The sequence below is a fragment of the Erpetoichthys calabaricus genome, chromosome 1 (assembly GCF_900747795.2).
Source record: "Erpetoichthys calabaricus chromosome 1, fErpCal1.3, whole genome shotgun sequence".
Classification (NCBI taxonomy): domain Eukaryota; kingdom Metazoa; phylum Chordata; class Cladistia; order Polypteriformes; family Polypteridae; genus Erpetoichthys; species Erpetoichthys calabaricus.
In genome coordinates, this window is record NC_041394.2 from 177,857,119 (window position 1) to 177,872,011 (window position 14,893).

General features: G+C 36.8%; 2 protein-coding genes across 2 annotated transcripts in view; both read left to right on the top strand.

Moving 5' to 3' along the window:
- Nucleotides 1–2,510, top strand: part of LOC114657311 (fructose-2,6-bisphosphatase TIGAR B-like) — a 54,130-nt gene extending 51,620 nt beyond the window's left edge. The window contains exon 6 of the mRNA XM_028809059.2: nucleotides 104–2,510. Coding sequence (XP_028664892.2) covers nucleotides 104–550 — 447 coding nt within the window. The 3' untranslated portion in view covers nucleotides 551–2,510. The remainder of the gene's footprint in view (nucleotides 1–103) is intronic.
- nedd1 (NEDD1 gamma-tubulin ring complex targeting factor) overlaps nucleotides 1–14,893 on the top strand; it is a 753,979-nt gene that overhangs the window by 686,818 nt on the left and 52,268 nt on the right. The gene's annotated exons all lie outside the window — the stretch shown is intronic.

The window sequence follows — 14,893 nt, forward strand, 5'->3', positions numbered from 1 at the left end:
CTTGAAGATGCCCTGTAGATGTATTTCTTTCATGGTAGATATTTAAATGGATTTGTTTGAAATACAATGCTGTTAAATTTAATTGTGATTTCTTTTCAATTAGGTGAGATCTCGAGTTAAAGTGTTCATTAACACACTGTGCCAGGAGATTGTAGCCAAGCAAGAATCACAGCCATTTAACAAAGTGAGTCCGTTGAAATCGATACAAGACTATTTGAATAATACTTCTGAAAGACTACCTGCTACAACAAATTGTGTAGAGTTACAAGAAAACTGCCAGGAATCTTCAAATGGAACTCTAGACATCCATGCACATGTGCTGGTGGTCAGTCATGGGACTTATATAAGAAATATGGTTAAATATTTTGTTGATGACCTTCAGTGCACTTTTCCAAAGTCTATGAAGATGTCCCACGCCTTTTCTGCTTGTCCTAACACTGGAATGTGTCACTTTGTTGTCACAGTTGATCTTGGTAATAAATGTCCAAGAACTGTTGATTGTATTTTTATTAATAGAAAAGATCACCTTGAGGATATCAAAGATAACTAACTCTAATTATTAACTAAATTAAGAATTTGGTATGCATACTAGATAGACAGACAATTGTGTTTTAAGGCCTTATGTAATGTAAATTGTGATTACTTGTATTCACAAGTAAGAAAAGATTTCCAATGTAGTTGTCTTCCTTCTTTTGCAGAATTTTATAGGAAAACATTTTTACTGGTGTCAGTAATCAAATGAGTTTTATTATATGTTTGTGTCTCCAGATAAAATGTATTTTAAGCTCAGTTTAGGATGTAGTTTGAAAATCTCCTAAATGGTTGTTAATTTGCACTTTAAATTTCTAACCAGAAGTTTGCTGGTAGTCAGTAGAGAACTTATTAACATATTAAATATTTAAAAAAAAAAACGTTTACGGTGTATGAAGAGCTGGATTAAATTCATACATTATTGTTTTAGTAGTAAAAATGTGAAAGGCTTTCAGAATATTTTTTCCAGAAGTCTATATCAGGAGTACTGTCTGTGTGTGTATCAGTATTGCTTATGGACACTTATTCAGTTGTCTGTATATGTTTAAAAATACAATACACCTTTTAATTCCTTTATTTCAATTTTTGTACTCAGAATCTGTATTTGCTTTGCTGCTCAATACAAGTTTAAAACCGTTCCCTTTTCAGTTAGTAAATTTTAAGGTTGTCTAGACATTTTATGTCATTGAGGGTGTTTTGTCATACTTTCACAGCTTGCCATTCAAAAAGCAACTAAGCATCACCCTTGCTGTGTACCAGGCTAAAGAAGAAGCTTTACAGAGTGTTGTGGATTGGTTGAGAATTCATGAAACTCGTGTTCAATAAGAAACAAAACCTAGGTATATATACTCTAACACACTATAATTTATTTTGGTCTTACAAAGTGTTAAAACGTTAATCTATACCAGTGTTTCCCAACCTCGGTCCTGGGGCTCCCCTGTGGCTGCAGGTTTTTGTTCCAGCCAGCTTCTGTTTTTAATTGGACTCCTGGGCTAATTAAGTGATGTGTTATTTCCCCAAGTTCTGTGTCTTGGGAATAATATAGAAATTAGAAAACTAAGTTTGGTTAAAAAAAATATATGTATTAATCCATTATTTACTAATTAGTGAGATTGATGCTAAAGTAGTTGTAGGATTTGATTATTCAGTGTTGCTTGCCTGGGTGTCTGCTCTGCTCATTTTAAATTGTCATTAATAAGATACAAACGCAGGGAGAAAACTGCACAGAGAAAGGGCAAAATATAATGAAATCAACAAGCATTTAAATCTATAGCAAAATTAGAAATATTTCTAAATGTCTTATAAATCATGCTGTTGTGCTTTTGTGAATGTAGAATAAGAGAAAAAATGGCAGCTAATTAAATGAGATCAGTGTTATCAGGTGTTGTCACTGATTAGGAAGCTGGTTGGAACAAAAATCTGCAGTCACGGTGGGGCCACAGGACCGAGGTTGGGAAACATTGATCTAGTACACTTCATTGAAAATGTCCAGTATTAATATCAGGTTTAAATAATGTACCGGTAATTTGTTTTCATTGTTTTTGTTTTTTTTTAAATAACGCACAAGGAGAAATAAGATGCCATGCAGGTATTTCAGAACCTTTTAGGAATAATAATGGTGTGCTTCTTTCTATGAAAAATGTTATATGTAGAGCTTTTAGACCATCAGTACAGATAGGAGTGAATGGTAAGGCAAAATGTTATAATTTTAAAAAGTGACGGTTATGGGAACTATTGTGGTATAATGTATATGCATATGCATTTCAGACTGTTAGCCCAATTTAAGTTAAGATGGGTAGTTTTACTGTGATTTTAATTAACTGAAGTAATTCCTAAATATCTAATGTGCAGAATTAAGAAAATAAGAAGAACTGAACAATAATAAATATGTATTGCACTTGACTTTTAAGACACAATCTTGGAAAATGTGTGCTGTATAGACTACAGAGTTAGAAATTAAACAAGTTTCACAATAAGTATTATTTAAATATCTGTTCTTTCCAATTCCTTGTTTCCCATTGAACAAAAGCAAGCAATTCTGCCTAGACTCTAATATTGCCTTTCAAAATATCTTTGTGAACATGAAGAAAAATTTATATAAAGACAAACTACAGAAATTATATGTCAACACTGCCTGAATGCTGTCAAACCAAGCCCTACCATACAGCCTACTAAAGGATGCATTGATACTTGTCAAACAACTGAAATGATCTTGAGTACGCACTTTAATTTTCAAAATCCTCTTTGTATAGAAATCAATATTGTTGGAAAGTGTTTTAAAAAGAGATTCTAATGAAGAAGTAATTTCTACCAAATACATCATATTCTATTCCTTTCTAACCTTGAACATATGTAACATTTCAAAATTCATGGGTCAGATGTAAAACTAATCCTTCTTATTTCTTACTTCTAACTTTATTTGTACTTGTTTTTCTCTTTTGTGAAAACTCTGTGCTGCCTCCTTTTCCTTGGCGCCCTCTATGCATATGTTTATTTTGCTTAATGGCTAATGCAGGGCTACATTATTATTATTATTTTTATCATCATATCCTTTGGAAGCTAATAATAATATCAACATTCGTACATTAAATCACAAAATCAATTTTTGTTGGCAGTACAGAATAACTGTCCTTGATTTGTAATTTTTTTTTCCTAGTTTTTCACTTCTCTGCCTTATTTTTAGATACTCAGTAGTTTGTAAAACGCATACGTGATCATTCTGTGACATTAAAAATGTAATGTAACAATCAGTAGTACTGCAGAGGAATGACTGACACACAGAACCAGCTGTTTAGTAGTCCTTGAAAGGATCCTGGTCAGCTCCAGCTGCTGCCCTCTGGAAGCGGATCTCTTCCTCTTCCAGAAGGGAGAGTGTTGTCTTCATCACTGTATTCGGCATCAGCTGCCGCCTTTTCTTTACAACATCTGACCTGCTGCGTTGTTCATCATACTTCCTTCTAAGCTCCTTCAGCGTGCACAGTTCTGCCGGCCGCCCTGTGGAGTTTCACCTTCCCCTTCTCTTACAGGTCAGTTGCTACAGTAGCAATATGCAAAATACAAATTTAAGCTTTAATAAAGCAAAGACAGCCACAGCCCTACTGCTCTCCTGACTCCACTGTCCATGATTATTATTTTTCTGCATTACACTGTTAAAGTAAATTCAATCATGAAACAGACAGCCTATGGGGTTTAGGACTTTTAAGCTATAGGCTACTTAATTGCATGTGAACATTGAATTTAACTAAAGCAAGTTGAAGCCTGTGTGGACTTTCATCTCTTAATTTTTTCAGGCATATGCTGGGCTGCATAAGGACAAGTAACAAAGCCGACTTCCTCATGTGCTGAACTGCGCTAGAAATTACATTTCTACCAGTCTCTGTTTCTGCTGGTGACTTGCACACCTTTAAGTACAAATAATGATTAGAAATAAACTAATGGTCGTTTTTGACATATGTAAATATTTCATGCAACAGTATACAGTATGTAGGCCTATTGCAAGTCCAATATATTTCCAAAACTTATTCATGTGTATTGTAAATTCTCGAGAAGGACAAATCATGAACAGGAGCCTCCCCTAGAGAGACCCCGTGGAATGTCCAGGTTTAAATGAAAGAAAGCAGCCCAATCAATAGAAGACATCGTTCTCTTTGGTAGCTGGTTCTCTAATGAAATGGCAACTTCCAGTCAGTATGCTCGTTAAATAGGCCAGGAGTCGGGGCTAGCAATGTTGTTCTGGAAGTAACGTCAGGGTTCCTCCTTTCAGGAAATGGTTAATACTGGTGTCGCCTTTTTTATGCTCCCTCATGGTTACCCCTGACCATAATCTTTGACATGCTCTCCACGCTTGTGCGCTTAACAGTATGTTAAATAGCTTTACACACTGCAATAGTTATTTGCATCTTACTCTATTATTCTTTTTTAATATCTCACTAGTGAAATGAGAACAATAAGAACTAATAAAAAGTCAAAATGTTTTGTCATTGAGTATCTGCCAGCAAACCAGAATCATGGCAGCAGTGGTCTGGTACTTGAGGAGATGAATTGCTCACTATACTACGGGCAACTGATGTAATTCCTGTTTGTGGTTTGATTCAATGCATACAAAGCTTCATTTCGGTGACCTTGCAGGATAATTCATGGTTTGTCCCTTCCTTAAAATCTGATGGATGACGGAGTTCGGATTGTACGTTGGGCTTTTACTTCACCAGTGTTAAGATTGTTAAAGGATGGGATGGACCCCTTGGCATTTCCTAATGACTGTTTCTATATGAGAGAGGAAGATTTTCAGAAGCCAACACTATATGCAGTTATACTCTTAATAATAGAGGTGCCAGAGTAGTTTTTCTAAATGTCCCCAAAAACCCATCCAAATGAAGGTTCCAGAAAGGGCTTTCAATTATTTAGATCCATAACAGGCTCCATACAGTAAAACAACAATGAATAGATGGTAACAGATATGTGAGATACCAATTCTCACTGCAGATAATAACACAGGCTAAGTTCAGATTTTCTTAATCTGTTTGTGTCCAGCTAGGTAGCCTACCACACATTAGAGATTTCTGTTTTTTTCCTCCATGTTAGAATGTTTTACAAAGCACAAAGAACCAACTTGATATACAAAGAGCACTTCCAATAATAAAATGGTACTCTGATAAGCAATGGTTCTATGAGGATCCATATATCCTAATTAAAGAACCAGAAATACCACTAAAAAGCATTATTTTTAAGAGAGTAGTTATTTGAGCCATACATTGGCAAGTAAGCTCCATCCACAGCAAATGCCCAACTGGTGTCCATCACTTTGTGCTCCTTTACACATGGCACATTTCTGTACAGTGCAGGCGATATGGAGAATCTTGGAAAGGCATCAACACATTGGGAGGTTTACAGAGTACGCTGATTCTGAAGTGGTTCCTTAATACTTTGATAATGTTATCTGGCCATTTTGAATTCATGCAATCAAGGAGGCATTTTTTTTTTTTTTTTTTGTTGCTGGTAAGTAATGCAGGTATCCTTAAAAGTTTTATCAGTGACACTAGCTAAAGGTCTTTAAACTTCCTAAATGTCGATGGAGCTATAGACTGCAGTCATGTCTGAATAACAGCCAGGCTCATTAGAGGCTGAATGTAAAGTGCAAATCATTTCATAGCATCAATGTAGAATTAAGTGCTTTTACGTGACATAACATCAGCGTGCATGTCCAGATGATTGTGCCAGCAGACATTCTTATCGGGGCAGATTCCTTAAGAGAAGTTGAAGTGGCACTCCACCATCCAGTGATGGCAGCTGTGACTTTCTTTTTGGTTGCTAGAAGCACAATATATATATTTGCATGTAAAAGTCTGTTCTACTCATTCTGAAGTATGTTGTGTTGAAGCAGGCAGACACAGCAGGGTCACCCTCAGCCCCAAAGAAGACACTTGGAGTGTCAGGGCAGGCAGCAAAATCAAGCTTTATTGTATGATACACATACAGACTCACTTAAGATGGGAACAATGAGCCCCCAGCTATATGCACCTTTTACATTTATTACAATTGTGCCATCATTCTTCCTCATCTGACTCCTAACATTCCATAATTCTGCCTCTAATTAATTCTACCAATAATTATTAGTTGAGGGGGTGTCACACCCTGCACTGTCTATCTTATCTGTTTGATAACTGCTGTTCTTACTTGCTACCATTATTTACAGCCAAAGAGTTCACATTCCCTCTCTAAGCGAGGGGACCCATCCTTCGGCTCTCTAGCACATCTGACCTTTGGCTTATGAAATACTGGTGTTATCTAGCTCATACGCAATAATAAAAGAATGTGTAGACATGAATCATTTTAATCCTAACACATGTTTAGTATAAAACAATGCTTACTTTCCCTTGTGTTTATAATACTTTTCTATATTTTTTGCATTTACTTTTTCCCTTGCTGGAAAGGGCACTTCACACTACTCACACTGTTGCTGAATGCATAATGTTGTTAATATATTAAGTTTGGCATTTAAAAATTAGTAAGTTTGCAATGAAACTGGGCTATTCAAAAGAAATTTTTAAATTTAATTATGCAATACACAATGTCAGAACCTTTATTGAGCTGAAGACATTTAGTCAGTGTGCTTTTCACTTTCCTAATAGCAGATGTGTTTCCTTCTTGTGTTATTAAAGATTTGTAATATTCACACTATCATATTTCTTCTTAGTCAGCTGCTACAAAGATCACCACTCTCTCTATTACATATTCTCCTATTTTACAGCAACAAAAACAGCCTCCAAACAGAATGATCTGTAATAATCAACCTTTCCAAGCTATTCCATAATACAGCATCAGCTACATCCTTACAGTCCCAGAGTTTATCTGTAGATGTCTCCCCTGTGTTCTTTATAACCCATGACAGACGTTCTGCACAATCACTCCTTTTAGCTGCTTAAATATCACAAGTGCATACACAATCAAAGGTGCCCTAAGCCTGTCTTTAGTTTACAAAAACCACTCGGCCTAAGACGCTTTGATACTTGTGGTTGCCCTTTCGATCTGTACATCGATATTCACCTAGTCACTAGGTGGCAGTGTTTGGTCAGGGTCTCATACCTTACAATTTTACACCAGAGGAAGTAGTGAGGAGTGAAGCAACATGACACCTTTTATTGAGTAACCAGACAGTTACAATATGCAAGCTTTCAAGGCAGCTCAGGCCCCTTTTTCAGGCGCGTTGTAGTACAGAAACTGGAGTTCCCTGTGTTTATATAGACACTAGGAAAAAACAGCATTTGAAAACCTTTAATGGGGTCACCATCAAGAGCAAAACTTAATAGACCTCTGCAGCCTAAGATTTGTTTAACAGTAGAGGAGAACAAAGTAGAGTCAAGATCTGTTGATAAGTCTTTTCAAGGTTTTGATGAGGTTTCCTTGCAGTGGGGATCTGTAATCAAATCGACTGGGTCAGTCAAAGAGATGTAAATAGTCCTCAAGTCTGGTGATAAAAATCTGTTCTAACCATGTTGTAATGTGTTGAATTTTAGCATCTGCTTAACTTCCCATTCCTATTTTCTCCTGGTGTGTCTTGAAGTTGCCCATAAGCACTGTGACTGTAAAATCCTTCTCACATTGTCCATTGCTGCTGAAGTGAGCTCACAGGAATGTCTCTGTTGTCATGCTTAATGTGGATCCTGTGTGAATTCATTCTTTGGCGGAGTGTTTGTCCAGTTTCTCCAATATACAGTGCAGAGTCCCATACACAGAATTAGGTAGACCACATTAGATGACATGCAGGAAAATGATCTCTTTATACAAGGGAAGTGATTAATTTACATGATGATTCAGTGGTATTGATAGGCAAAGTATGGCAAAGTACAGCGAATATGCTGTTTTTGCCGAATTTTGTCCTGGCTTAGGTAAACTTTTTTTTTTTTTTTTTTTTTTTTTTTAACAAACTGCCCATGATGCTTTACGAGGCCAGAGTGACGTCACAGAGCTGTAGCGGCCATGCACAGAACTTTAATGCATGCTTACTATAAGATTGTTGCAGACGTGGCCATAGCTGGGTCGCAAGCATATTGCAAATAAAAAACATGCCACTTCATCTATCAAGATGCGCTGACCCTCAAATGCCACCCTAACACTGAAACACTTAACACTGCTGAGTGATATTTTTTCCTTGTGTCTAAGCACACACGTCTCTTCCACTTGCTGTCTTTTCAACTCCCCAGAGCTCGTCAATTGCTGTAGGTAGGTCATCAGTGAACTTAAAAAGGTAAAAATTGCTCCCCCAGCAGCAAAGGCTGAGAAACTCTAACAGATTTCCATCCCACATGACTTTAAAAGACAAATAAACAAAAATACTCATAATAACACTGATCCCAGTGTGCCAGCACCACATGGTTAATTATGGATGCAAATTAGCCACGTGTCCAGCAACAAGCTCATATTTCATTAACTTATTTCTACTTTGTGGCTGTTCATTGTATTTTGTTTGTGGTGTTTGTTCAGTCTGTATCTTTTGATGTTTGAGGCACAGTTGCTCAGTGGTTAGCACAATTGTCTCACATTACATATTGAATATTTGGGCACAATAATTGGTCCAGCATAATTGGCAAACATATTCCTAGCCTTCAAGGGCACTTAAAAAGCCACTGCACCATTACACTTTACTCAAAACAAGTTCGGTTCCTCCTTTCCCGTTGACTTTCAATGCAGTTTGCAGAGTTTGAAGAAGTTCTTAATCGTTTCTTTAATTTCGACAAACCCGAGGCAAAGTGAATTCATTGGGTTTCGCTCATCATTATTGTTCAGCAAAAGATGTTGACTGTAGTGGGCAGGTAGTGCAGGTCAGGTAGCGACAGTGCCTTTTATTACTGGTTTTACGAAAAAAAGGAGAAGGTGAAGTGCCAGGCCCATTAACCAAAAGCCCTATCATGGACTACAGAGGGGATCTAGTCAAAATTAATAGAATGATGACTGCTGAGACATATAACCAGATTTGGATTCATCACACTACCTCTGGGAAAATCTTTCTAATTCATTTATTAGCACTATGATGACTCTGAATGCACTTAAAACACAATCATGATCTACTTCAAGTGCAAGTTTGCAATTGGAACACTAACAGATTTACGTTGCAGTAACCTACTTTGTTTTCTCTTATAGCTTTTTATATCCCTTGCACAGTGACGTGTGGTGAGGTTCATGGCTGGTGAGGCACAGACTCCTTCAGAGTCAGAGTTACAAATATATGACCCCAAAAGAGTAACTTATTCACTATTTAATTGGCAGCATGCACATTGACTACTGGTTATGTTTCATATCTCATCAGCATTCTCTACAAACACATAAATAGGTAAGGCACATATTTGGCTAAGAAAGAATGTTGCATTCATAGCGGTGAGAGAGAGCGGAGAGAGCGCATTAGCTCTGCACCCTCCATGTGTTCTAAATTTGCCATTGCAATTCCTCAATTCAAACTCATTCGATACAAGTGAAAGTATAGAGTGGTGTACAAAAAAAGAAACGAATTTCAATTTTGACCTTAATTGAAATATTTAGTTGTTTTTAAAAGCTTTTAATTCTGATGCTTTAATCAATTTTAATACAGACTGTATAACAAAAGGATAACAAGAAAAACAAAAGAATATTTTATGTAAGGTCAAAATTTAGTTTTTAAATATTGGATTGTTTTTTTCTTAGTCTGATCCCATTCTTTTTTTATAAAATTGAAAACCATTTATGGTCTTACCTTTATTTGTAAAAGAAGTCCATGCACCTATCATTCTCCACTAAAATCTTTGTCACTTTCTTGTAAAAGTCCTCCTTATTTTCATTCAGTTTTAAAAATCTTAATCTTCTATTTTGGCAGTCATTCGGAACAAAAAGTAAAAATAAACGGACCGCTGCAATGCACTTGACTTTCTGATAACGCTAACTTGTTGGCGCATCTGTGTAGAAGAACAGCAGCAACAAGCACCTGTTTGGCTCACATTCGCTTCCTTCAGTATGGCACGGTACTGACGGCCTCACCTTGTGCCTTTTCACTGAGGTTTTATGTCTGATCGGCAGGACTAGATATGTCACACACATTCATTAAAGATATTAGCCAGACTGTGGAAAGTCAGGGTGTATAATAAACGTGTCTGCAAACATTATATTGGTGACATACAGAGGGACAGCAGCAGGCATGCGCCAATTGCATGCATCAACCCAGTGTGTGAGGGAGAGCGCAGTCGTAGGGGAGGCTCTGCTCGTCGCTGCCGCACCTCGCATTTCTCCCCAAAATTTGATCAGGAAATGCGCAAATTCAGAGATTTTGACTATAAAATTTATCAAAATTATTGGAATTATACAGAAAACATACTGTATTTATAGCACAGACCAGTGAACACATTTATTTTATGTTATCATTGTTAGTTTTGTTTACTTTTCATGATGACAGGTGAGCTCCTCTGACCGCACGTCCCTGCCCTTACAGTTATTTCTTGGAATATTAGAGGTTTGGATTTGAATTGGTATCCTTGACAGTGGTGTAAATAGAGCAGATGTGGCTGTTATGCAGGAATCCTAAGCGTAGGTTCCAAAAGTTCTGGTAGCTCCTGTATGTGCTGTATAATATCCTATTCCATACCAGCCTGGCTTCTTCCAGTATGTGAGCAGTCAAATCCTAAAACTTAAACTGCGAGTTCACAATAATACTCCAAAAACGTATCCCTCACACAGCTCAATCGCTGTGTAAATTTTCCTTTACCCTGGTATGAATCAATGCATTCCATTTACTCAATCTCTCTTCTCTTTTTCTCAGTATCTGAACATCATAACCCAAAATGTTAATCAAAAATCAGTATAAATAATTAGTTTAAATTCTAACCTTGCTGAAGAATTTAGCTCTGTGAAAGTTGTAGTTTGCAATCCGAAATCTTGGATGTTGGGAGTAGTGTGTCATCTGATTTATGACATCATGAGACACTGTTTCTGAGAATTGCTAACGAAAACAGAGTGGGCAATGCACTAAATGGTGGTACCCATGAAAAAACAAAATGTTGTCACAATAAATAAATGTCCAAAAAACCTAAAGCAACCATAAAATGACTAAAAAGGTTAAAAAAAGACATAAAACCGAAAACACTGGACATAATTCCTTATTACAACAAAAGTCTAACATTAAAATATATTTTACACTATCATATGTCCAGTATCTGAACCAGCAAGTTACTGGCTTTAAAATTTCACAAATATCCCAAACTAATATACAGTAAATCACTAATAATCCCATACATATTAATAACTCCTTAATGAGTTTTTTCTCAGAAGATCTCAGTTCTTTCCTAAAAAATGTACCCAATTCCAAGTTATCTGAAAGACAGTTATTTTGGCCACCCTAATCTCATAATGCAAACTCTGTGAATTTTGGCTGTTTACCTGGTTGTTATAGGCTGCCTGCAGCAGTTTACCAAGTTTTCTGGAAGTAGCTGATATCACCATACATGTGTAATCCAATACTCAGCACAGCTATCTTTACTATCATTTTGAGCTTCCAAACAAATGTAGCCCTGATTACTCTCATACTCAGACAGGACAAGGATCTACCTGACTGGGCTAACTACTGTCTCATACTGTATTACTGATACAAAATAATTGGCAAAGCTCCTGGGAAGAAGACTGTAATACAACAATCTTAAAATGGTCCATGCAGTCAGACTGGTTTATTCCTTCTCACAATATGGCATGCACTGTTGCTTGCTTTTTGCATATTATACAACAGATTTGGCCCCAAACTTATTTTAACCAACCAACATCATTTTTGGCTTCATATTCAGAGTGAGATTTCAATCATATGTCCTGACACTTTCTCAGATATGTTATGAATCTAATGTTTTTAGGAGATGGCTATATTAGGATGATCAAGACATTATATGCTTTCCTATTGAAATAATTATTATAACTTCAAAGCATCTCCCAGCCATTTAAAATATTTCTGGGTGTGATATATGGCGATCCACTCTTACCATTATTTTTCAACCCATCAGCTGAACTGCTAGCTATTGTCTCACAAGACAATTTCTCCTATTAAGACTCATGGTCCCTTAAACAAACTATTCCTTTTTGCAAAGGGCATTTCATTTAGAAATGCAGAATCAGGCCTTCCTTATCTACTCTGTTTATTTAACTTTTTTGAAAGTCTGGATAAATATAGAATTCATTGGTCAATGTCTCCCTTTTTTCTTTTTTCAGTGTGTTTTCCATTACACTAGCCAGCTCAATTAAATGCTGTAGAATTAACTTCTTTCCCCTATTACTTTAGTCTGTAATATCTAACTTACTCAGAGTTTTTTCAAAACTGTGAAGACCTTGTCTTAGTCCTCTCTTAATTTTCTGCAACAGTTTGATGACTATTAAAAAATAGTGAATAGAGACCAGATATTATTTTGTTGGGGCTATAGTACATCTTGATAGATTTTTAATCTCCAGCTTTCTGTGGAAGGACATAACACATACTGTACCACTCTGATTCATGGTAGAATGATCGTCAGATTTAGAGTGTATTACTGGGCTTTCATTCTATATCCAGTTTAAGAGTGGATACTTCCCCTTCCACTAACCTCCACATAATGACTTATATATATAGAATTTAATACAGTAGCTTCACACTTCTTTCAGCTCTCATATTCACCACGTTGAAATTTAAGATCTGTGCTTCATATGTGGACAATGACTAATTATGCATTAGGGATGTGGTCTAAAATTGAGAGGAACCTAAGATACAAATGGTATTAACATACACTAATCCTTTAAAACCAAACTCCATTTGGTAAAACTTCATTTCATGGGCATCATATCATGTCCATCAGTGAAATATATGAGGAGGGTGAGATCTACATTTTGTAATATCTGGTAGTTTATTTATAACTGGAAAAATAAAAATTGTAACAGTCTTCCTCAGACCTAATTCAAGTCTCTCTTAGCAGGTAAATATTGAGTGTACCAGTACAGTTTATAATGTTTTTATTCCATCGATTTTCACAATCTTCCAAACTCTTGACAGGGCAGAAATTCCTTGACTGTTTTTGACTTCTGATGTTCTTCTAGGGTGCATTTTTATTCTTCTGGTTTATGATTTCAATTGAGGGAAAAAAGAAAAAAACATTTTGAGACATCAAGTGTTCTTCATCAATCACACCAGATTTTTCTTTATGCTTCAAGCACTTATTTGAAAACTTGGTATTTGTTATCTTCTTTTTGTGTGAAGAATGGGCAAATGCCCTAGGAGAATTGCTGCCGACTGTCGTATGGAAAGGGGTGCCTCCCTTGAAGAATCGGCACCAGTCATCATCCTTGGGGGTTCAAATCGTTAATGACCCTTTCTCATTCAGTAGAATTGTAATTCACAACTTACTGTGACACAGTTATGGACATTATCTCATAGTTTAAGAAACTACTGTAGAGCATTAATCAGGTGGCAGTCACATGATGGGAAGAGAAAGAAGAAATAAAAGAAGGTGTTAAGCATTTTGCTCTGGCATTGTGCCGCTTGCCTTTGTGAAAGCCCCTGTCAAGCGTCTTCTGTCATTTTATTTTTTTGTAATTTTCTTTTGCTTGTTCCTATATTACCACTTGATTTTGTCAATCTGCCTCTTTTTGTATTCTGACTTGGCTTTGTTCCTCTAGGAGACATTTGCCTTTGTCACACATGTGTGAGTAGGAGACAGCTAAAGGGCCAGAGTAAATGTAATACTACACCAGACCAGAGGGTGGCAGAGTGTGCTGACTGTCTCTCTCAGTTTCTTACAGACCATTCCCAGGAAATCTCACCAGGTCCCGGCACCTCTGATGACGTCACGTCCAGAACCTCTGATGATGTCACTTCCGGCTCCAGCACCTCTGATGATGTCACTTCTGGTTCCAGCATAGATGACATCATTTCCTTCCCCAGCCCTTAAAACCGCCATCTTACCTCCAAGTATTCAGTCCTTTTTTGGACTCGGTCTTGTGAAAATCTCTGTTCAATTATTTCAAACTTTTGCAGCTGGGATATAATATACGGGTGGCGGCCCCAGACCTTTATAATGTCTGAAGACTCCTTCTTCTCACACCTGCTTCCTTTACATTTACTGTTTATGACCTTCTTTTATACTTAGGGTATATTTTAGATCATGGCCTCTATAAATTATATTGTTTTTTGTTTTATTAGATCATTTTTCTGTGTCCGTTAGTACAGAGCTGCACCTAGCCTGCTGTGCTTTACAGTAAAGATACAGTGTGCCATGCCATGGTCCTGCAGCTCAACTTTTTCTGGGAAGAAGACAGAACAGAGTGGTGGTCCTGCAAATTCTCCAGCTCTGGTCAGCATGCATCTGACATTTCGTTAGAATCTAACATTGGTGTTTAGTAGAGAGATTGGCCTGTAGGATATGAATTTCAAAATGTTATTATTTTGTTAGAAATCATAGAAATTGACATGTGACATAAAATGGTTTTCCTTGATGAACATGCAGTAGCTAGCATTAACAGATCTAACATAACAGAAAGTTGTTTTATAAAGTTTTGCTGGATATATAAGTAACTAGGGGGCTCCGCCCCCTGCTCGCTTCGCTCGCCAACCCCTGGTGTTGGGTAATTATAAATAGCATGATGAATGTATGAGATATAGCCTAGTGTGAAGGTGTAGATGACGCATATAGGAAGCCAAGAATAAATTGCAAGGCACAGTGTAAAGATTTATCAGAAAATTTCTTTGTACACAACATTAGTAGTAAAGATGGTGTCTTGTTCTTAAATGAGTTTCTCTTGGCATGGATCATTTATAACCTTAACTTTAACGTCAGATGAACGTCGAACTCGTGAGAAGGCCACATAAAGTTGTCCATGTCCAAAAACGGGGTCAGAG